At 43.0% G+C, this 23,031-nt stretch overlaps 1 protein-coding gene and 2 long non-coding RNA genes across 3 annotated transcripts in view; 2 read left to right on the top strand and 1 right to left on the bottom strand.

Moving 5' to 3' along the window:
• Window positions 1-14,217, top strand: part of RNF150 (ring finger protein 150) — a 91,757-nt gene extending 77,540 nt beyond the window's left edge. The window contains exon 7 of the mRNA XM_083520083.1: window positions 13,298-14,217. Within this exon, the coding sequence (XP_083376209.1) occupies window positions 13,298-13,416 (119 nt within the window). The 3' untranslated portion in view covers window positions 13,417-14,217. The remainder of the gene's footprint in view (window positions 1-13,297) is intronic.
• An 88-nt stretch (window positions 14,218-14,305) lies between these two features.
• On the bottom strand, window positions 14,306-15,941 carry LOC310714654. Its single transcript, XR_014529923.1, has 2 exons — window positions 15,799-15,941; window positions 14,306-15,627 (listed from the first exon to the last, which is right to left on the bottom strand). It is a non-coding gene; the product is annotated as an uncharacterized lncRNA (long non-coding RNA).
• Window positions 15,942-20,463: 4,522 nt separating this feature from the next.
• LOC310714657 lies at window positions 20,464-20,991 on the top strand. Its single transcript, XR_014529931.1, has 2 exons — window positions 20,464-20,604; window positions 20,756-20,991. It is a non-coding gene; the product is annotated as an uncharacterized lncRNA (long non-coding RNA).
• The last annotated feature ends 2,040 nt before the right edge of the window (window positions 20,992-23,031 follow it).

Below are 23,031 nucleotides of genomic sequence, written 5' to 3'. Positions count from 1 at the left end.
TCTATCTCTATATCTATCTATCTATCATCTATATCTAGGGTACTTATAACGCAGTCTTAATTAAAATAAATCCCAAAGCAGGGGACAGTATCAAAAGATGCATCAAATAATTGAATATACATAACAATAAGGAAACAATTTTAAAGCAAGAAGAATCTTTATTGGGAGGTTATGTTTAAGAGAGTTTGTGTACTGGTCCAGTAAACGCTTCTGCTGCGCCACCAGCAACAGCTTTCTTTGCAGAGCATTAATTAAGTCCAGTGCAGAGATTCTTGTTGCAGTACAAGCTTCAAAGTCTCAGCAGCAAAGAAGTAACGACACAGGGAAGTCTGTCTTTCCAAAGACAGGTTTATTGCAGAAAGATAACAGAAACACCTCCGGAGCTTTCGGACATTTTTGCTTCACGCCCCACACAAGGCAGAGAAAACAAACACTCTTTATATACTGAGCAACTTAACAACTTAACGAGCTTGACTACTTAAAGTCACATGACATTGCTAACTTGCCAGCGTCTTAGGTTTCACACCCTAACAATGTTATGTATTTTTATGTTTTTATACTGTATAAATCTAATGAATGGTTGTTGCAGTTCTAAAAATCCAACCTGAGCATGGTAACTCAAGACATAAGTCCCATCAACTTCTTCCAAAGTGTACTCTGGAATATACTTTGGAGTGTATTTTCATTTTCCAAAGCCTACTTATTATAATAGCCTTAAAATTCTGATATTATATTTGTCAACCACAATGAAAATTCCACTGTGAAAAGAAATATTTTAAAACAACAGCAGGGTGATTTAACAGCAATGTATAAACCTGATAGATTTAAACAAATGATGCATAAACAGTACCTGTGCTTTTAGGTGCCCCAGTGGTACTTTGCAGTTTCCCAAATAACTGAAAAATAGTTAATTGGCTTCTTTTTTTAACAGAGAGAATAATAGGCAAACCTTTCTTGCTGCTGTGTTCCAATAATGCTCATGGAACTTCAGGATGGCAAAGACAGATTAAAAGTCTAGCTAAATGCACTTAGAGCAAAGGCATTCTATTAACTTGGTTCTGTATATTCCCATAGCTGTACTGAAATAAGTTATGCAAGAGCTTTTTGGTCACATGAAAAATCCCAATAAATATTCCAAATATACAAATATTTACAGGGTGAAGCCAGATTTGGCGCAGCTACTGATGGCATGCAGTATGACTAAGAACTGCAATTGTTGATGGCACACATCCAATGGCCAGGGTGTTCAGTGGCTTAACTGGAGATTATGAGCAGCACCCTTGTCAGTTCCAACAAGTCTGCTCTAAATGTGATGAAGGCTGCAATCCCAACCCTGTTTAAGTGGGAGTCAACCCCATTTAATTCAATAGGACTGACTTCTGATTAATCATGGTTTGATTGCTCTATAAGTCTAGCTCCATCCTAGTGATGCTTCCCCCCCCTTTTTTTTTTTTGTCTTACGTCTAGGAATTGTCTGTACAGTTAAATTCCCAGAGGGAACTGGGTCACGTGGCTGATGGACCACAGATTCATCACCCCTGTTTTAGAGAGTTCTCTTAGGACCTTTACCCTGAAGATTATAAAGCATGAGCATATCTGCTTCTTTCTTTCTTTCTTTCTTTTGAAGCACATGAAAGTAAGTGGGTACTCGCTAGGTGCAAAATAAGGATCAGGCAGACTCAGCAATGGAGAATAAGAAGGTGAGGTTTATTGCCAGGCAATAAGGACCCAGTTGGAATCTCTTCCAAAAGGAACTGGGACCCCGATTGACAGAAATCCAGAGGTCTTTATACCTGAGCAAATCACAGCAAATCATAGATCATGAGACAACCATGAGGGATTCACAGTATTGTCAGCGAGAATCAGCCAATCAGCAAGCTCTTGTCACGCTACCAGCTCCTGGTCAAGCACTGGTCAAGCACAGGGTTCTAGTTCTGCTTTCCGATGCTTGCAGTGACGCTCTGTCTAACCTTTCCCCTAGTTATGACAGGACAGGGAGTTTGGAGATTTTGTGGTTTTGCTCTTCCTGTTCTGTGGATTAATTTAGCCTGTATCTGAGGGGATTTTGTACCAGAATCTCTGATTTACGTCTTCCCCTTGTCCAGGGTACACGGATGTTTGTAGGGGAAAGGTCAGTTCCTAACTTTGCTGTTTCAAGCAGTTTGCAGTTAGCTAAGGCACAGTTTCCCTTTGATTCAAAATGCATTATAAAATACTGTAAGCCTTGATTATGTGTAAGCATATATGAATATATTGATTACTGATAACTGATTATATGGGTAGCATAGGGGTAGCCCTTCTTCCTTGCCTCACTTTCTTTCTTTCTTTCTTTCTCTCTCTCTCTCTCTCTCTCTCTGATGATAGATGATACTTCTGATTAATGATTATATACTATTATGCATAAGCACATACTTCCAAAACACACACACACATACCCTGTCACATGCACAGTGCTGTTACGATTATGTCCATTACTTTTTTCATACCCGTCTTTTCAGTGCAGTCCATGACCCCCTCTAGGCATTCATTTCTTTACTTCGTTTTTTGATAGAGACCTTCCACTGCAGCAGGTTTAACAGTCACTGGCTCCTTGCCTAGGGAAGCATATGCTGCTCTGAACGTCTTAAGAATGAGGAAGAATTGCATTCGAAACAAGCCATTTTCTGTTACAAGGGAAAGAAGAAATTATTCAGGGCCTGACTGTAGCAATGGGTTATTTACAGGCCTGAGGCTGCCTGGAATGCACACAATGAAAGCTACTCAGCAGCTGTTCAGTGTAAAATGCATTCAAAATCAATTTCTAAAATGAATTTATTCTAAAAGCTGCTTCTTCACGGTAGCCATCTTGCTAAGGGAGGGTTAACTTACCACCTCGTGACAACATAGCGTTATAGGTGCACACCCATCACAGCAGCACTTCAAAGGCTCTGCTGCATCCCCCAGTTGTTCCCACAGCTGTACTTTCACCCATGCAGCATTTCTTTATAGCTAGTGTAGACTTCCTCTTACCTTTTAGGTTGATGACTAAGGATACAAGAGGTAACAGAAACAAGGTAGTGCCTCCACTGGATCAGGTCCACTGGACCTTCCCCACACCACAATATTCCGGAAGGCTGAAATGATGCCACTGTCTGTCTGCAGTCACTCTGGTGGAAATGATACGAAAGATTCGCATACCATTTGTGCTGGTGTTGCTTTCTTATCAAGAAGACTTCTTTGCCTTTCTCAGGGCTTGCCCAAGACATTTTGCGGCATGAGGCATAGAACAAGATGGCAAACACATACACACACACACACTGCCCATCATTCATAGCTCTGCCCTCCCAACACCTGACCGCCACTCTGTGCTGACCAGCATCTCCCACCTGCCTCCCTGTGCCTCACAGCAAGGCCAGTCCTGCCTTTTCTGCTTTTTAAATGCAGCAGACGTACCTGGCATTCCTTAATGTACTGTGTCAGCCTTCACCACCCTGACCCCTCCAGGGGTTATGGACTGCTAACTCCCATTGGCCCACCTAGCATGGCCTCACTTCGCTGGGGCTGAGTTGTAGGCCAGAACAACTGGAGGGCACAAGGTTGGCAAAGGCCGCATGTCAAAAGAAATTGTTTCCCCAGAATTTCCAGATTAGCAGAATAATAATAAAATAGTACAGTTTCCAAGACTTTTGGGCAGGAAGCATGAATGTATGTGTTTTAAATGTATGGTGATCTTACCTCAACAGTAAGACTAGCTTTGGAAGAGAGGTGCAGTTTGTTTTAGTAGTCGGAACTGTTTTTACTAGGCTGGATCCAGACTTAGTCATGCTTAGCAGTAGACCCATTAAAACCAATGGGAGTTGTGCTAGTCAAGTAACTTAGGGAAACAGTATTGATTTCAATGTGTCTGTTTGTTGTTGTTTATTTCATGGACTGTGGTTGTGAATTTATTTTACTAAGGAATTGTAGGTACTGTTTATTTAAAAAAAATATTAATAAATAAGTAGGAAGAGCTGTACAAATTAATACACATGTAAAGCAAAAGAGCCTCATAGCAGTATTCCAGGCATTCCCTGTAGAGGCAGCAGGAAATGTTTGGGGATGGGCAGAAAGCAGAACAAATGTAGAGAAGAGCAGCTTGCCTTTGTAGCAAGAATCAATTTGTTACAGAGTCAATTGTGCATATCAAACACCGTTATGGAGTATAAGCAAATTGCGCCATAGCAATATTTCACACAGACAGGGTCTTGGTCTTGCAAGGTGAAAACTAGGCTAGCCAGTTTCGGTCCCTGGTGGGTTGCAACATTTTATGGCAGTTTGGCTTGCTCAGAATCATAGAATTGTAGAGTTGGATGTGACCCGAGGGTCATATAGTGCAGCTCCCCACAATGCAGGAATATGAAGGTGGTCCGAATGGGAATCGATCCCGTGACCTTGGTGTTATCAGCACCACACTCTAACCAACTGAGCTAACTGTCACTTCAATCAACCCCACTTGATTTGATGGGAATCACTGCACTGGCACAGAGCTGATTCCCACAGAGAATCGGGGCCTTTGTCCTTGTACAATGGCTTTTATGCAATAACAGTGCAATGTTAACCAGAAAATATCTCAAGATTTTGTTTTTTCCTCCACTCCATCCACCATTCTGTTTTGCCGGGACTTGAAAGACAAATAACCTGTTCACTTTCACTCTGCTTATATCTATTCATGATATAATGAATAGATCACTTCATTGATTTATATTCCACTCTCTTTGCTCAGAGCACTGTTTCTTTTTATCCTGTCCATTTTATCCATACAGCAACCATGTGAGGTAGGTTAACCTGAAAGACAGTGGCCAGGTTCATCTGTCACTCTAAGCTGAACAATGACTTAGCATGAATGCTTGGACTCCAGGAGAGGTGACTGTGGTTGGTTTGCTCTTCCCCATCTATTCCGCTGTTGGCCGTGCTAAGATAAGCCATAACTTTGTGCAGCATGTCATCTGAACCTGGTCTCAGGGATTAGATCTCTCCAGACTCCCCATAGACTGTAACCCAAGGTTTGTCCTGTGTTTGTTGACTCATGGTTTGTCCGGGAGAGACCGAGTTCAGGTGACACACTAAGCCAAACCATCGCTTAGCACAGTGTAGCGCAACAGCAAAATAGCCAGGGAGGAGCAAAGTGGCTGTGTTCTCCTCTCTGGGAACCTGCATAGTCATGTATTGATGCTAAGCCATGGTTTGGCCTAGAATGACATGCAAGCCAGGTTGGTGAGAGGCCCAAGGTCATCCAATGACCTTCACTGGCTGAGTGGGAGTTTGAACTCCTGTCTCCCCAGTCCTAGTGTGATGCTCCCACAGTTTTAGTCCATGTGTACTTCAGGAACATCACATTCTTTAAGGAACAAAGTCCCTGTAACCATCATTCTTGCTCTATTCTTCCTTCCTTCAAAATGTCTCCTAGGGTTTTTTTTCTTGCTCTGCAGTAATAACTGTAGGTGTTTTGATTAGTCCGTGACGTGCTAATTGATTTACTATCGGCAATTAGCTCTTTATGGCAGCTTCGGCAGGTCCGGCACACTTCCTCTGCGCGATCTGCTCCTTCTTCTCCGTCACGCCCAGCAGAGTAAAACACAGCAGCAAACTGTCACTTAGTTTCCCACAAACACACAGAGCACAGTAATGTCCATTTACAGCTCTTTTATTGCATCATTTTCTCAGATATTTCCAGGACTCCTCGCAGCCATTATGAACTGCCTCTCTCTCTCTCTCAACGACCGGAGAGGAACAGAACGGAAAGCTCCTCCCAGCTTCTAAAACTGACGTCAGAATGCTGAGGCATCATGGGAACAACTTAACCTCTTAAGTTCCAACTCCCATACCCCCTCTGCCACACATTCTGACAATACCTGTGGAACATCCACGTAACTATCAGGTTCACACTGTGCGAAACTTACCAACGCACCTGTGGCTTGGTATCTTTCCGGTGGAACACCCTTCGTTGTGCGACTGGATCGCCTGGGCACAAACTCAGATGTTACCTCTGACTCACTGCCACCAGGAACTGTGTCCTCAGCATCACGGGATTCCCCCTCTGACTTAAAGCGTTTTCGAATCCTCTCCATTACACTCACAGGAGAACTGGGCTCACTCTTGGCCTCCCTTTTAACAACTTGTGGAGATGCCCCACCCTGCTCCAGACCTTGGTCAGTGACCTGATCGTCATCAGCAGACTCAGCCTCTTCTTCCTCCCCCTCAGAACCTTCCTGTTCTGAATCAGAGAGACACTCTGAGAGAACATCACGCTTGACAGCAGCTTGTGGCTTTTCATCCTGCTCATAGAACTCAGCGTGTTTGCTGATCAGCAGTTTACTCTGATCACCTGATGGGAACGCAAACCTCCATGCATGCGCTGCTGGCTCATACCCACAGAAGATCATTTTCCGGAACTTGGATCCATCTGGCCCCTGCAAAACTTTAGGCACTGGCACAGATGCACGCGATCCAAACCTGCGCAAAAATGAATCTGGGGTTTCCTGCCATGCAACAAGCCAAACGGTGTGTCACCTACCACTGAATTGTAGGTGCGATTCCAGGTGAAGCTCACATACCTGATTGCCTCCAGCCAAAACTTTGGTGGCAACCCAGAATCCTTCAGCAACACCTTTGCAGTCTGGACCAGAGCCTGACATCGGAGCTCTGCCTCCCCCCTCTGATTGGGTGAAGTCACTGTGTGACGTATCCCTTTCTTGCGAAAGAACTTCTGCAAAGCAGAACCTGTAAATTGAGCTCCTCTGTCACTTGTGACAGCTTGCACTTTGGTGGAAAACCTTTGTTCCACCTCCTCAATCCACCCTTTGATCAGCTGTGCTGCATCATCCCTGGATTTGAGACCATGGGTCCAGGAATTCTGCGTAAAATTATCCTGTATCGAGAGCAGAAACCTTGACCCTCCCAGACTTGATTCCTTCACAGGACCAAACAGATCTATGTGAACTAGCTCAAAAGGTTTTTCGGTTACCCTATCCACCTGTGGGTAACTGCACCCTTTCACCTTTGCATGTCTGCATGCTTCACAATCCATCGCACATCCACATTCTACAATGTGGCAACCGTTAGCGACCTCGGGTAGCGTCTGTAGTTCTTCTACAGAGCCATGAGCTGTCCTAGCATGCCAAGCGTGTACACATGCATCATGATTGGGAATTGTAGCACGCAGTGCTTGTGCTTTCTCAACCTTCCCCTCACCCTCCAGAGACGTTTCAAGAATGAAAAGATCATTCTGCCCCTTTTTAACCTTGGCAAGCATCCTCCCTCCTTTGGAGATTGTGCAGACGTCATCCTCAAAAGAAACCTTAAAGCCCTTTTTTAACAAATAAGGCACAGATAAAAGACAGTGGTGCATCCCGGGAACGGTACAACACTCCAACGTTTCCTGTAAAATAGACATAAAGAGATTTGTAACGTTAGTCACACATTTTTTCTGTCCATTTGCAAACAGCACAGTTTTCCCGGCCGGAATTGCCTTGCAATTCCACCCCTCGACAGCAGGGGTCTCTGGAATCAAGTTGCGATTAGCTGCAGAGTCAATAACGAAACGAAACTCTGAGCCTTTCTCACAGCTGTCTTCAAACAACGCCAGACTAGCCGTGATCTGATAAGTCTCTTCCTGGCACCTGGCACGTCCACCAGCCTCAGTCCCACGCCTGGTTGTTTTCCCAGACTGGTTGCCATGGAAACCCGACTGATTCCCATGGGAGTTGTCCTTGAAAACATCCTGCCTTGCCTCTCTGCTCCGGTGGGGGCAATCTCGACGTACGTGGTCAGCTGACTTGCAAATGTAGCAACGACGAACTTCAGTGGAAAAATACTGCCTGGGGCTCTTTTCAGCTGGCCTGGCCCTCCTTCTTCCGGAAAAGCACTCTTTGCCAGATCCGCCCCCTCTGAAATCCACTCCAGCAGGCACAGTGGAAAACTTTTCAAACTTGCCTTTGGAACATTCCGCCCCCCCGACTTGCTCACTAGCACTCCTTGAGGCTAAATCATCAGGAACAGGGGCTCCAGCCATCTCTAGGCTTTCAGCTTCCATCTGCCCTTGGCCTCCTGCTGAGCCTTCACACAGACGTTTCAGCACACGCCAAGCCTCACACGCAGATTTAACGCTTCCCAGGTGATGTTGCAAATTAGCATGCACACCTGCCCGCAACATGCAGATCTCAGCTCTCTCAGCTTTCTCTCTCTGCATCTTCTCCTCCAGAGAAGCAGATTGCAGTTTCTCTGCATCTCTGTCCACCAGCCCTGCGCTTTCAGCAGCAGCCGCTTCGCTTGTGGACGGCTCTTTCTTGCTCACGTCCCACAAGCCAGTTGCCCAAAACCAGGCTCTCACCCTTCTGACCCAGATTTCCCACGACTGGGTGGTGAGTTCTTCAAGCTGTTCAAACGGAGCATGAAACACCTCCTGGCCATCTGCCATGTTCTCCCGTTCTCCCCAGGGGCCCCAAGCTGTACTCACAAAAACACCAGCTCTTCCGGCTCCTGCTGCGTGGAGAAACGATTTCCGCTGTTCTCAGCTCTTGGCTCCACAGCACAGGCAAACCTTTGCGTCTTTCAGCTAGCTGCTTGCCTCAAATACAGACCTCCGCTTTCGCTAACTCCACTGCCATCCGAACGCAACTTCAAAGCATTCCAGCAGCCTCTAGTGACAGGTTTACAAGCGGTAATTTAGGGTCCATAACCTGTAGGTGTTTTGATTAGTCCGTGACGTGCTAATTGATTTACTATCGGCAATTAGCTCTTTATGGCAGCTTCGGCAGGTCCGGCACACTTCCTCTGCGCGATCTGCTCCTTCTTCTCCGTCACGCCCAGCAGAGTAAAACACAGCAGCAAACTGTCACTTAGTTTCCCACAAACACACAGAGCACAGTAATGTCCATTTACAGCTCTTTTATTGCATCATTTTCTCAGATATTTCCAGGACTCCTCGCAGCCATTATGAACTGCCTCTCTCTCTCTCTCAACGACCGGAGAGGAACAGAACGGAAAGCTCCTCCCAGCTTCTAAAACTGACGTCAGAATGCTGAGGCATCATGGGAACAACTTAACCTCTTAAGTTCCAACTCCCATAATAACTTTTTAGTAGGAGTGATCCAAAGGTTTTCCCAAGCCCTTGCTTTCCTGTTACGGATGCTCCCTGCATTTCTTGCCAACCCCCCCCCCCTTTTATCTCAATTGCTTTTTTTAACGAAAGCTTTACAAGCAAGTTATAACTTTATAATTGTGACTATTATCTGAGTGAACTGTTATTTCTTAGGTGGAAGCAAAAATAATAACAATTGCAATGCAATCCTGTAAATACGAATCATTGAGTTCAGTTGGACTTCCCTCCCTCATAAGTGTATGCAGGATGCAGGGTGGGGGAGGGTTATGTCCCCCTTCCCCAGTGTGATTGGAATGATCACGCATGCACACGCACACAGCAGGCGCCTTGGGGCGGGAGATGTTCCTTATTTCCACCAGTGATGGTTCCCCACCACCACCACCAAAAAAGGCTTGTAGCTGGGGGCAGGGAGAGAGCTCGTTCATTCCAGTCATGTGAGGATGGAAGAGATAGGCCTTCCCTCTCTGCATGCTGCCTTGCTGACAAGGAATCACCCTCATGCCTATGTCTTGAGAAAGAAAAGGCTGGATAGGTAGCTACACACAAAGGCTATGTACACATTACCCACTTAAAACACTCAATTCCACACTGCTGTATTTCAAATTGCACTTGCACGTCATTTATTTATTATATTTTAACGCATTTATATCCCACGTTTTCTCCAAGCAGCTCAGGGTGGTCTACATTTAATCCCCACAACCACTCTGTGAGGTAGGTTAGGCTGAGAAGCAGTGACTTGCCCTAGGTCATCCAGTGTGCTTCATGGCTTAGTAAGGATTTTTCAGTCTTGCTCTCCCAGGTCTTAGTTCAGCACTCTAACCACTACACTAGGCCTATTGTACACAACAGTATGGATGAATGTGTTTCCAAGCTGCCCTCCGCCTGACCACAGCAGTGGCTTACATTTTCAAGTTGGATCAAAGCTGGTTTGGGAGCAAACAACGTCAAAACACAGTATTTCTCAAGTAACTGCAGGACTGATGCGGGTTGTGGCTGATGTCATGTGTGCACAGCTTCACAAACCAGTGGTGGGAGCACACTGGATGCTGAGTAAATGGGACAGTCTGTGTATCTAGCGAATATCTAGTAGGTATCTGCTGAAACTCAGCATGCTAGATAAGGTGCCTGTTTAGCAGATGTACAGAAAGCACATCTTCCATTTGTCAGAAACGGGAAAGTGGGGTGGCTTCAGAAATCATGAAGCAGTGAGCATGGATGTACTAGTGATTCCAAACACTTCTTCAATGTCATGCCTGCACAAAAAACACACTCATCTCTTAAACAGTAAGATGTACTTGCTTCCCTCGCTCCCCACATTCACATCAGCGCTTGCCACTCTATTGTAGCAAAAGTAGCAGGAACAAGCAGCACAAACAGAGCAAGAGATTCCAATTGCACTACACTGAGGGTTTTTAACACTGTCCATGCAGTGTTCTTCTGCTGTAAGATACATGATTTCCCATGCTTCAGAAGAGGCATTCCCTCATCTTTCACGACAATTTTCACTCACTTTTTAACAGGACAAAGAGAGGGCATTCCTCCATTGTGGATGCACCCAGCGATCATTCCTTTCCCTTTGTAAGCCAACTGGGTTATTGCATTGTTTGCTTCTTTAAAATGCCACCTCTCCTAAGAGCTTCTTCCTTAGAAATTAGTTGGTTAAGAGCCTCTGTCAATCACTGATCTGTCTTCAGTGATGGATTGGAAAATCCTTTAATGAGTTTTCAAAGCACTTGTCAAAGCTACTGTCTAGATAGTAGCTCAGTGGTAACACAACAGGGAGCAGAAGAGACAGTTGCAGTCTTTAATTATATTCCACCCATAGCTTTGTACAGCTTTATATCCCAGTCATTAGCTATATGCGTTGGACTGTGCCTACACAGTTTTAGTGTTAGGCTCTTTTAATGTTAGTTGGGTGGGTTTTCTAAAGTGCATTTGAAAGGTACAGTGGAGGTAATGACTGTTGCTCAACTGGACTTAGTCTTTTAAGTCCCGCCACATTATCACTTCCTTAACTTTCCTTTTTGCAAAACTTCTTTCATGCATCTGGTTCAAGGGTTTCAAAAAATTGTTGATATCAAATATGTCTTCTCCCTTTCCTGCTATTTAAGAGCTATTTTAGAGTCTCACCTTTGTGGAATGTAAGATGATGAAGCAAAAAAGACTTGGCATATTTGGAGTATATTTGGGCAGGCTGTGCGTTAATTTATCGGGGGCAGATTCAGACACTTTGGGGCTTACTTGGTCTCTGGTCTTCCCCATCAACATAGAAGCATGTTTGCAAAGTGGGATACAGTGTCTGATTTCACCAATGCCCTTTACAGAAGTGTGATGATAAAAATTTGACATCCCACATTCCATGAATCTCTCTGTGTACTGGACACCTGAACATGCATATATGAATTGCACAAAGACTTGGGTGTTTTGTAAGAAATACAGGCGAGATGATTTCACAGTGCCTCTACCTGTGGAACTAGTTTTTTATGTGTGTTTTAAAGATGGATTTACCTAGTGTGTTCTGTAATTGCTGTTGTGATTATTTTGTCAAAGAGGTATTTATACCACAAGTCCTTTATTATAGGACAAAGCTACAGAAATCTGGAGAGATTTCAGGGAGCTTTAAATGCATAATTGCTTTGAAAACTCTAATTGGGATAGTTATCCTGAAGCTACAATTCTGCAATCCAGTATTGGCTGAATGTGGATTTATTTAGTTGGTCTTCAGTTTTAGATCATTTTTTAAAAAAAATTCAAGCCCAGATGGGCTTTTGTAGTTTCACTTTTCATTCCTAAAATGTAAATTTATAAAAGAAGAATAGTCAAAATTACATAAACATTCTTATATGTTACTGTTGAAAAGCCAATAGGAAATCCAGCTGTTTTAGTACCGTAACAATTTTATACATTGTTGCTTGACTCAAGCAGCTGCTACTCCTCCGCTTCAGAAGTCTTGCAGGCAAAATATAGGAACAAGTACCGGTATGTATCTAAAAAGCCATGGACTTAGATGCAAGACAGCCTTAAAAAATTAACAATAACACAATTTGGTCACAGAAGACATTTCTCTGTGCAGTGGAAGTGTGTATCATATATTGATCTTCCAGGAAAGCCTGCTTTCTATTCCATCAACATCTGAGATATAGTTGGTGGCATAAGGGACAATAGCTCCTTGATTGTAGTACCCAGAGTTTGGAGTTCTACACTTGGGTGATCCAGTTGCCTTCCTTTCTCTCTGTGTTTTGGCACTGGATAAAAACATAATTGCTTAATCATGCATCAAGAGGCTACTCTGTGATAATTTGGTATTGGTTTACCGGTCTGTTAATGCAACGTTTTCTGTTTTTGCTTTTATTTCCCTATGGGTTTTATTGGTATTGTTTTTGTTATGATTTTTAATTTCCTTTTACACAAAAGAAATGTGGGCCATTAAGTATTGCAATAAAAAAATAAACCCACACATGCATCGTTGTAAGTTTTTCCACCATATATACACTTGCCAGGAAGTTACAAGTGGTTTCAGTTTCCTAGCATTTGTATACATGTAGAAAAACTAGAGATTGCACATTCCTTTCATGGAAGTACTTCCCTTGATGTTACTTCATAGCATTGGAACCAGGCATGAGATTGCAGAAGATGGAGAACAAACAGAACAGATCAATGGGGAATTCTAGGAAAGTAGATTGAAAGGCAAAACAATCCAGGAGAGGAACTGTCCTTGACCGGAAGACTGTTTTAAAGTTCAGGAAACATAGCAAGCCTTGCCAGCCGGTTGTGTTCTCATAAGGCTCCTGAGATGCTGCAGACAAAGAGCTGAGGCTGAGGTGGTTGCTTACCCAAGATCCATCCACTGAGCAATCCAGCACACTGGCTTGGGGAAGGGTTTGAGGGAACAGTAACACACATAGTTAAGAATACACGAAAGAGGAACCAGTGGTCACAGCTCAGGGCTATGACATTACACTTTGCATGTAGAAGATCCCAGATATTTCCCACTCAAAAGACCAGTGAGGAGAGGAAAGGCCACTCAGTGCCTTGGACCGTGAGAGCTTCTTTCAATTAGAATAGGCAGCACTTGGCTCAATACATGGCATCTCCTCTTATTTAAGATCAGATTGTCGGAGCTAAGTTGGAATTTGGGGGATGTGAGAATTTGGCTTTAATGTTCTTTTCTTATTTCAGGTGAGCAGGAGCCAGCCGTCAGTAGCGATTCAGATATTTCGTTGATCATGGCAATGGAGGTTGGACTCTCTGATGTAGAGCTTTCTACTGACCAAGACTGCGAAGAGGTGAAATCCTGAAAAAGCAGCTCAAAAGACCCTTCCACTAAACTAAAGGGCAGTAGTGGGGAGGGGAAGGAAAAGAATTAAGTTCTGTCAGATTTGGACCACTGGTGTACACATGCATTCTCATTCACACATGTACACACACACGCGCGCGTAACCATACACACGTCCAGAACGTTTTGTGAACTCCAGTACGCTCCATTCTAGGATGGTCATGAAAAGCAATAGCAACAGACGTGTCTGCTTGGATGCAATTTCATCATTAACTCGGTGTGTCCATTTCACTGACACTGGAAGGTGATCAGAAGAGTTATTCACCTCCTTGGTGGTTCGTAATGATGTAACTGAAATGACAGCTGGTGTGTTTTCTACCTTTCCTCAGTCCCTGGTTGTTGTTGTTTTTTTAAGCAGAAGAAAGCACTCCAAGGTGATTATTTATAGCTGGTTTCGGATGGACATGTCTTTCTTCCTCTCAACACCCCCTCCCCCAGCTTTTTCAAAAGTTCAGCCCAGAAATCTGAATAATTTATGGGTCACCAAGTTAGTGAATAAGGTAAACATTGCTTTGGAAAGAAATGGCGCTTCAGAGCAGTGTCTTGGTCTGAAGCTTCTTTTCATTGTGGTTTGAGTGGGATTTGGAGATTTGTGTTTCCAGGTCTCCCAGCCAGGAGATAGGTGACTGGATTTACTGAAGTTGGTGACTTGCTACTTAATGTTATTAGTTCGTATTCAGAGTTTCATGGCTTGCACATATGATACCAAGTGGGAGAAGATGAAGATGATAATAATGGGATTAAAAGTCAGCCTGTTCTTGCAGCCTATTTGCTATATTTTCTGCAATCACAAATCTCTCATTCCTTAATAGTCTTCCCTATGATTAGTATGTAATGAGATTCACTCCCCCCCCCCTTCTTCTTCAGAGGTATTTCACTCAGATTTCCTTCTGGCCATCAGAGCACTGAAGTTCATTGAAACTCTTTGTGGTAAGAGGAAAAGAGAACAGAAATTTCTGGAAGTGTGGGGGGAGAAGCTAGGTGATATTGGCCATAATAGGAAAGTTACAAATGGACTGAGGCTATTTTTTGCACAACCACCTTTACCACCACCACCACTCTAGTTCACTCTTGCTTCCTCTGTTCATAGGTGAAAACACTTCCTACTTCCAAGGTCCCTTTCAGTCAATAGGGGTAAGAATGTGCACACTCTCCATCAGATGTACAGCTCTGTGCTCATTCTGCTAGATGAAGGGCCAATCCTCCAATTCAGGTAGAGGACATGTGTTCATGGGTGACAGCAAAAGCACACGAGGGCTGAGATTATTCCCCGCATAACCTTTAGTCAAATGAAAAAGTAGCACATTCAGACCTGCATTGAAGCAATTCACTCATGTGCACGAACAGTGGGAAAGAGGCTCAGAGGCACTGAGGCACTTTTACTGGCATGTGTGAAAAGATACTCTCACAAAGTGTTCCGTTGTTGTTCCTGGTATGGAAGTCAACTCTTGCTCCCTGGCTTCTGAACTCACTTGGATGTAGATCCCCAGTGGGTTAAAGAAAATGATGAGGCTCTTCTTCCCATGTCATATTTTTGAATTGTAATAGAAACCTGAAACATTCCAAAATGAATTAACTGTCGGTTTCAACTGCATCGGTTGAAAAGGGTTGCCATTAAACTGCTGGGACTCAAGAGATCTTGCATTGTGCTGTAGTTTCAGGGGATTTGCTATTGATGCAGAGGGCAATTGTATATTTCAATCAAAATACTTCAGCGTTAAGGAGGACTTTTCAGCTTGTTGTCTTTCATAAAAGGGTACGCTATTACTCCTGACAGTATGAACAGTGATTTAAATTGCGGTAGGTAAATAGGCTTAGCACTGTAGCCTGTGCTAAAAAAAAAATGCAATAGAAACAGAATCTATTAGAATTCCTGCATTAGAGTAGTACTATAAGGATTGTTCAGATATACGTAATGCCATCTGCCGATAGTTTGGCACTTTGCGAACAGGTCCTGTGCTCACATTCTCCCACCCACTCAGTGGCTAGATTTTGTAGGGCCTGGCAAAATGGCTACAACAGCTACCTCGCTCTTCATTTCCTGAGGGGAACCTTGCAGTGGGTGGGAGCTGAATGTCTATCCTGAGACGAGGGGAATACACGCCTAAGGGGCTTATTCATGTAGCACCATGAATTTGGTTTGGTGTTCCATCTGAAGCAACCCTAAGTGTTACTATGGAGCTGTTGTCAGTGGCGTAGCGTGGGTTGTCAGCACCTGGGGCAAGGCAAGTAATTTGCGCCCCCTAACCCTTGGATTTGCGCCCCCTAACCCGTGGATTTGCGCCCCCTAACCCCCAGATGTTGCGCCCGGTGCGGCCGGCCCCCCCTGCACCCCCCACGCTACGCCACTGGCTGTTGTAATTCTCCTATATAGAGCATTGCTTTCAGTGAGCTTTAAATCACTTTGAAAGATCATGCTTGCCTCATCGTGTTGAAGGCTTATGTGTGGGAAGGTGGGCATCTTCAAAAAAAAAAAAAAGCTGCCATCTTCTACTTATTCTTTCATAATCTCATTTAAATTGAGCCAAAATAAATGTGTGAGGATAAATTGAGACTTATGTTTATTGCTGTTTCAGGCCAACTTCAGACTGAGAGGGTCAAGCTTTCAAATTAGTCTTTTCATACCTCCAGTAGTTAAGGAGCAGAGAGAATTTTGGCAGGTGTAACTTACATCGCAGCTCTACCAGGTTTTGTAAAGCTGCACCTGTGAAAACAAACTCAGTTATCCCAACTGTTAAAAATGTAGGAACCGTAAGATGGAAGCATTTGCCATCTCTGCTCTGGAATTCACATTTCCCTGTGCTCCAGTGTGGTTGGGCATGCGTTTTGTGGGGAGGTCCATCTTCAGTTTCAATTTATTATTTCTGAGGCACGTCAGGAATATCCTATTCAGTTAGAAAGAAGCAAAGCGCAGTCCTAAATCTAGTGGAGCCACCTTTTAATGTGGGTTTTCTATACAGCCCCTATTGACCCTATATTGCTATGTGGCTCGCATGAATATAGCAAGATCGCAAATAGTATGTATCCATCTAGCTGTGCTGTAAGTTGTACTCCTTTTATAGCCTCTTACCATGCATCCAGAGTTGCAGTGGCAAAAGCTGGCTTCGACCCAGTGAATCTTCCTGCCTCTGTTCCTCCCCCGTCTCTTCTGTAATTTCTGTGCTATCTGATAGCTTTGAGCACCACTTTTATGTCACTTCAAGTATTGGAGGTTGTTACTGGTGCATCCACTAATGCTTGGTTGACAGAACAGCATGAGTTGTGTCACCTCACCAAAGCTACCACCCTTTCACAGCTTATTCTGCCTAGTTGCCCATGTAGAAGTGACAGGGAGGAAAAGGCTAATGGCCAACTCCCAGTTAACAACATATTCATCCATCTCATTTCCCCGCCAAAAAAATGTAGAAATGTAGAATCCACAAAGAGTACAAACCATAATTCTGGAAACATTGGTTCTTTTGACATGCATCTTCTGCTTTAGGAAGCTGCCTTGTAGCAGGTCAGATTGTTTGTCTATCTGGCCCATTATAGACTATTCTTGACTGGCAGTGGCTGTCCGGGGTCTCAGGCAAAGGTGATTTCAGTTATCTGCTACCTGGTCTTCCTAGGAATTGAACCTGGAAACTTCTGCATGCAAAGGATGTGCTCTGCACTCCTCCTTTGAGAGATCCTTCAGGGATAATTTGTTATTATAGTACAGGAACCAGGCCTTTATTTACTGGAGGATGGAAGCCTTTAAACTGATATGGAAATAGCAAAAACAAAACAAAATAGTCCTGGAAAATCAGTTAAATGTCACCTATACTTCAGAGGTTTTTTCAGACCCTTGTATCCAAAGAAGTTTCTTTTGGAAAATGGATTTATGTCAAATTTCAGAGAGAGATTCCAGCCTTGTAAGTGATTGAACTACAGCATGGATCAATTAGGACTGAAAATAGAAGGCTGAGGGGAAGCTCAAAGGTGCTTGGGTGCCTCCTCCTTCCAGACATACTCTAGCCTCAGAATACCTAGGAGGCAGCAGCCATCATGTGAACAGGGGAGTATGATTTGCATTGAATATCTTTGCTGTACGACAGGTATGGGGAACCTTTGGCAGAACTACAACTCCCATCAGTCCTAGCAAGCATTGTCAGTGGCCAAGGATGATGGGAGTTGTAATTCAGCAATATCTGGAGGGCCAAAGTTTTCCCAGATCTGCTGTACAGGAATAACTTTATCATTAGTCAGAGTGAGACAGCTGCTGAGGTACAGGGAGATGCGGCAAGGTGTTGTGCCTGTTCCACGTGGCCTGCCCTTCTCCCTCCTAAGCCAACCTGCTGTTCTCAGGTGCAGTGGAAGCTTCTCTCCCACTCCCAGCATTGAGGTCAGATTCAGCTGCCGGTGTAATCAGCTTTTGTGATTGAGGAGAGGTGCCATCTTTTCCTTCAGCTGTTGCTACATCAAGATTTGAGTGTGAGAAATCTCCCCCAAAGTCATATGATCTTTGCCATTTGATCAAATGCCCCGAGCCCAGGATCGTGGTTCTCTACCAATGTATAGCTCTATTGTCTTCACCAGTGTTAAGAATAGGTACCATTTTAACTTTGACCTTCCAGTATTCCCTCCCAGACCTTGCTATATGAATATGGCTAGAGGTGTTTGCATTGCACAGTATAAAGGCAGCGAACAACCTGAAGTTTTGCCCAGGAGTTCAGTTAGAATTCAAGCCCTCAACTTTCTTCCTCCAGTATTTCTACGCTGCCATCAATAGAAACCACCTCACAGACATTAAGAGCAGTGTCACTGCCATGGCCAGTCACCTAGAGTGTGCCTTTACCAAGAAACACATGGCATGGCCTGAGAACAGGCACCTTCTGCGGCAGCCTGGCTGGGCTATTCCTGTACCATCCTGAGGCAGCTGGAGAAGAAGCCCTATTCTTGATCAGCTGTGGGACGGCTTCTCTTGGCAACAGGAGGAACCAGCCTAAAAGATACAAAAGGATCGGGCAGTTCAGGAAATGTAATGCACACCACGGATACCTTCATAAGCAGATATGATTGGTGGCTGTATTTCATGAGTGTGCAGTCTAGCCCTATGCATTTCTCTTGGCAAAGAAAGACCTGCTGCATTCTGCAGGGCTTATTCTCAAGAATACATGCATCTACAAGCGAGCCTGTTATAAGTAGGCAGAAGGCAATCCATTAAAGCAAGGGGTTATTTGAGGAAAGGCTGAGCTTAAGTAAAGTTGTTGTTTTTTTAATAATAATAATAATTGGAACAGTTGATACAAAGCAACTTAGTTTATGCAACCGTTTGTCAAAACAAAGAACCTAACTGATAGTTCTGCAGTAGTAACAACGTGAGAGAATTTCTAGTCTAGAAGGGTCTTGGCATACCAGATGGTGTTTGTTAATGCATTGTATAGCAAAGTAGAAGAGCGCCCTCTGCTGCCTGACTTCTAGCCGCCAGAAGCCCACTTTTAATTCTATCATAGATCCAGCAACTGGAAATCTGTCACTGGTAGAAATGTTAATTCTTTAGTGGCTGGGATGTAGGTTGGGGAAAGGATGTACCCGCTTGGCTATAACAATAATGAGACGGGAAAAGGATTGAAGGTGCTGAAAGTGTAATATAGCATCATCTTATGCTCATTTCTCTTCAAAAATATTTTGCTTTCTGGTCAAAACGTTGTCTTGCAAGAAGGAATTCAAAGAAGAAAGGACGAAAGAAGGAAGAGGATGCTGTCATCACCCCCTCCCCCTTATTTTCTAATTTTAAAATACTGCCTATTTTTAAAGGCATCAGATGATACACATGTCTTTGCCATGAATGTATATGTATATGGTTACTACAGATGTGAAATATCAAAAGTGTTTTTTAACATGTACATAGTATCACCTTTTCTTCCTGTTTTCATGTTAAGCAACCTGAGGCTATATACCATTTTATAAATAGAATGAAATGTAAACTAGGGGTTGGGGTGGGAAGGGCTGTTATTTTTATAGCAAGATGTTCCTTGTACCTCGTGAGCATTTTAAAATGATTTTGTACTTGTCAAAATATACATTCCATCCATTTCCTGAAAATATTTATTTTTATTTAAAGTAGTTTTTAAACTAAAACAAGACGTCCATTTGGTATAACGTTCATCCATAACGCTAAAAGTATTTGGTTTACAGTAATTGCTCCAAAGTTCTCTCCTGCCGTGTCATGTAGCAGAATGCACACCATACCAGCAAATGCCAATAATTTTTTTAAAGGTAGATAAATGAATAAAAATACTCCTTTTATGCAGTTATGTTGAAATTATTTCTAGTTACCAAAACAGTGTTTTACAGTAGAACACTCTTAAAACAGTTCATTCTCCTGCTGTTTCCCCCCTGAATTTAGAATGTGTCAGACAAAAATAGTTTGAACAATCAGCCTGCTGTGAAAAGCAGTTGTGTTCACACATGCAAGCTACTCTGCTGTTTATAGCAGAAGCTGGCTGTGTACAGCACTGATTGGCTGGCTCCCTGTGTTATCACAAGGCCATTTCCTCCATTTGCCAAGCTGTTTATTTCTTTTTATTATTATTATTTCAATAAATGATTTTCTTCCTTTAAAATAAGTAATACAACCAATTGAATGCTCAATTCAATTGGATGCTCAATTCAATTAACATTCACAGTGTTCATTAAACACTATAATGCTCACATACATAACAAAACATCCCTGCTTTGACAGTGGAAGCAATTCATCACCTTCTAAATCTCACCTTGAATCGGCTTATAAAGGAGGGGTATGTGTGTGGCAGAAATCATCAAGATTACCCAATGACATTTGCATAGGCATTTTTTTTTATCTTAACATATTTTGGCAGCTGTGAATTGTCTGCCTATGCGGCGCTGAAATCGTTCTGTGAAGAATTCATTTTACGACACATTCTGTACAGTATTGCAAATGTATTTCAACTGCTAGTGAAGTTGCTGTTACTTTATTATGCATCCTTATATATCCCACCCTCCCTTCCAGTGCACTTTATATCATTTGGAAAATGTGGGAGTCTGACAACTATCATATATAAAGGGATTTGCCTGAAATCATGGCACAAATATTGATTTTTTAAAATTTTATTTTTTAAAAAAACATTACTTTGGTTAATTGTGTCCTCACTGTCCTTTACAGCAGGCTTCCTCAACCTTGGGCCTCCAGATGTTTTTTGGCCTACAACTCCCATGATCCTTAGCTAGCAGGAGCAGTGGTCAGGGATGATGGGAATTGTAGTCTCAAAACATCTGGAGGCCCAAGGTTGAGGAAGCCTGCTTTACAGCTTAGACAGTGACTCAGCTGTGGGAGGAAATATGGAGATGTTAAGGTTGATATTGGAGAAACATTATTCAGTAGTACAACATGGCTATTTTTGTTATATAGAGGACTATAGTGTAAATATGTGAGACTGTGTTATTCTGTATTAGTAAAATATTGCAACTGTAAAAGTTAAAGGATTGTGAAATTGGAGGAATTTTATTGCAAGCTTTCTTTTTTAATAAAAAACTATCTGATTTGTGTCCTACATTTTCCCTAACAAACGTATTAGGCAAGTGCACAAAGGCTTCTTTTCCAAATGATCCCAGGTTGAATTCTGAAGAGAAACAAAATAATCTGAAGGCACCCACCTCACAAATGCTCACTCCAGCTGCTGGTGCAAATGCAATCTCAAAGTCCACATGAGGTGGGAGTTTATTTCTCAACAAATGAAAAATTGAACTGAACGAGGCTCGTTCAGCTCAGTTTTCATATTTTTCCTGCTTCCTATTACCTATTTGGATGGAGTAGTACAATCATATTGGGTGCAGCAGGAGCTGCGTTTTGTTGCCACTTTCATCCCAGACAGTAATGGGAGTTGTGGAATTCTAGAGCATTCTGGCCAAAAAAGAGTGGTGGCTGCCATCACAATTTCCCTCAGTGCTGTGCCGAAAATTTATGCAATTTAAATAACCGTTCTCAATGAGAAAAGAAGTTGTATCTGTCAAAGAAGTGAGACAATTTCAGCAAAAGTCTATTGCATGGGCTGCAGTGTTTTTGTTGTGCTAAAATTACTCTCCAGGTTGCCAAGGTGTTGCTTGTTGAGTGTTCTTTCATTTTACAAATGGCATCTCGGGTTGTCTGCACAATTCAGCCTTCCTAGCTGCCCACACGTCCTGAAAAGCCCTTGGTCTCCTCAGCTAGGCTTTCAACTAAGTGCAGCAGAGAAGGACTGTGTAAAGTACTTTTGCTTTTTAAGAAATTGGGGCAGGTTTGTTTTTAAAAAAATATTGATTGAATTAATCAATTAAAATCCAGGAGAAGACATAATGATGTTAACTTCACCCTCTGGCCTTTTTTCAGATCAGAAAGAACAAGCAGGTGGGAAGGCTGCAGTGAGCACTGGAGAAATATTTGATAGGAAGAAAACACACACACATGCCTATCCCACACAAGTGCATCAGTTTCCAAATTGCACACCCATCAAAATCAAATAAATTTTCAAGTGTCTCATGTAAGGCAGAAAAACAGAAGCCTCTTTCACAGGTAAAGAAAAAATAGGAATTGGAGGACAGGTTTCAAGGCAACCCTAGCTTGCCTCTTAGAAAGGCCCTGGAGAAAGGCAGCCCCCAAAGTTATCTGTTCCATTGTCAATATCCCTCGTGGTAGCATTATAGAAAGAAAGAAAATTAAATGAATGCCACTGTAATCTTTAACAATAGAAATAGCATTGCAAAATAAGCACAGATTCTTGCATACCGTGCATTCCCATTACTGGAATCTTGAAATTCTTTGGCTCCGTAGCTACAAGCAGTGCCATTTGGTGCTTATTACTCCTCGGTCTCTTTTATTTAACACAGATTGCAAGATTTCAGCCTTTTTTTTTTAGAAATACATGTACAAAATTATTTTTCCCCCACATAGAAAATATATATATTATTCACAGGGAAAGAGGGGTTCCAACCTGACATGATTCAGCTGCAAGCCTTTTAGTTGAATTTTCAAGCGTGGGTGCTTTCATTCACCGATGTGCAGGAACATTTGATGTTCCTCTGTCTCAAATTAAGAGTATCTATGAATCTGCCAGAAGAGGCATTAATGTGGTAGCAAGGAAAGGGGATTAAACAATTATATTTTCTACATTTGTTATTGTATTAGAGCTCAGCAACTTAATCCCCCCCCCCCCGGACAATGCAAATGGACAGTCACTTCTGTGCCATGAAATTTCCCCACAGGTTGGCCATTGTGAGAACAGGATGCGTGACTAGAAGGGCCATTGGCCTGATCCAGCAGGTCCTTGTTATGTTCTTAAGTCTGCAAAAAGTGAAAATGCCACAAGATGAATGTTTGCCTTTCCTTAGAACAGTGGTGGGAACAGGCAGTGCTCTAGAGGTTGTGGGCTCACTCTTGATCTCCAGGGTGGGCCCATAACATCTCGGGATCACATCCTCTTCTGCGTCATGTGGAAGGTAGAAAACTGGGTAGACTACGTAGAACAAACTCGGTCTCCTGGAGTTTATGGGGGCCTCAATAGGAAAAAGGTTCCTCACTCCTAGTCAGAGTCAGGACCAAGCTAAGTCTTGTGACCAG

The sequence above is a fragment of the Podarcis liolepis genome (assembly GCF_965112155.1).
Source record: "Podarcis liolepis genome assembly, chromosome: 9".
Taxonomy (NCBI): Eukaryota; Metazoa; Chordata; class Lepidosauria; order Squamata; family Lacertidae; genus Podarcis; species Podarcis liolepis.
This window is presented reverse-complemented; position numbering and strand designations above follow the sequence as displayed.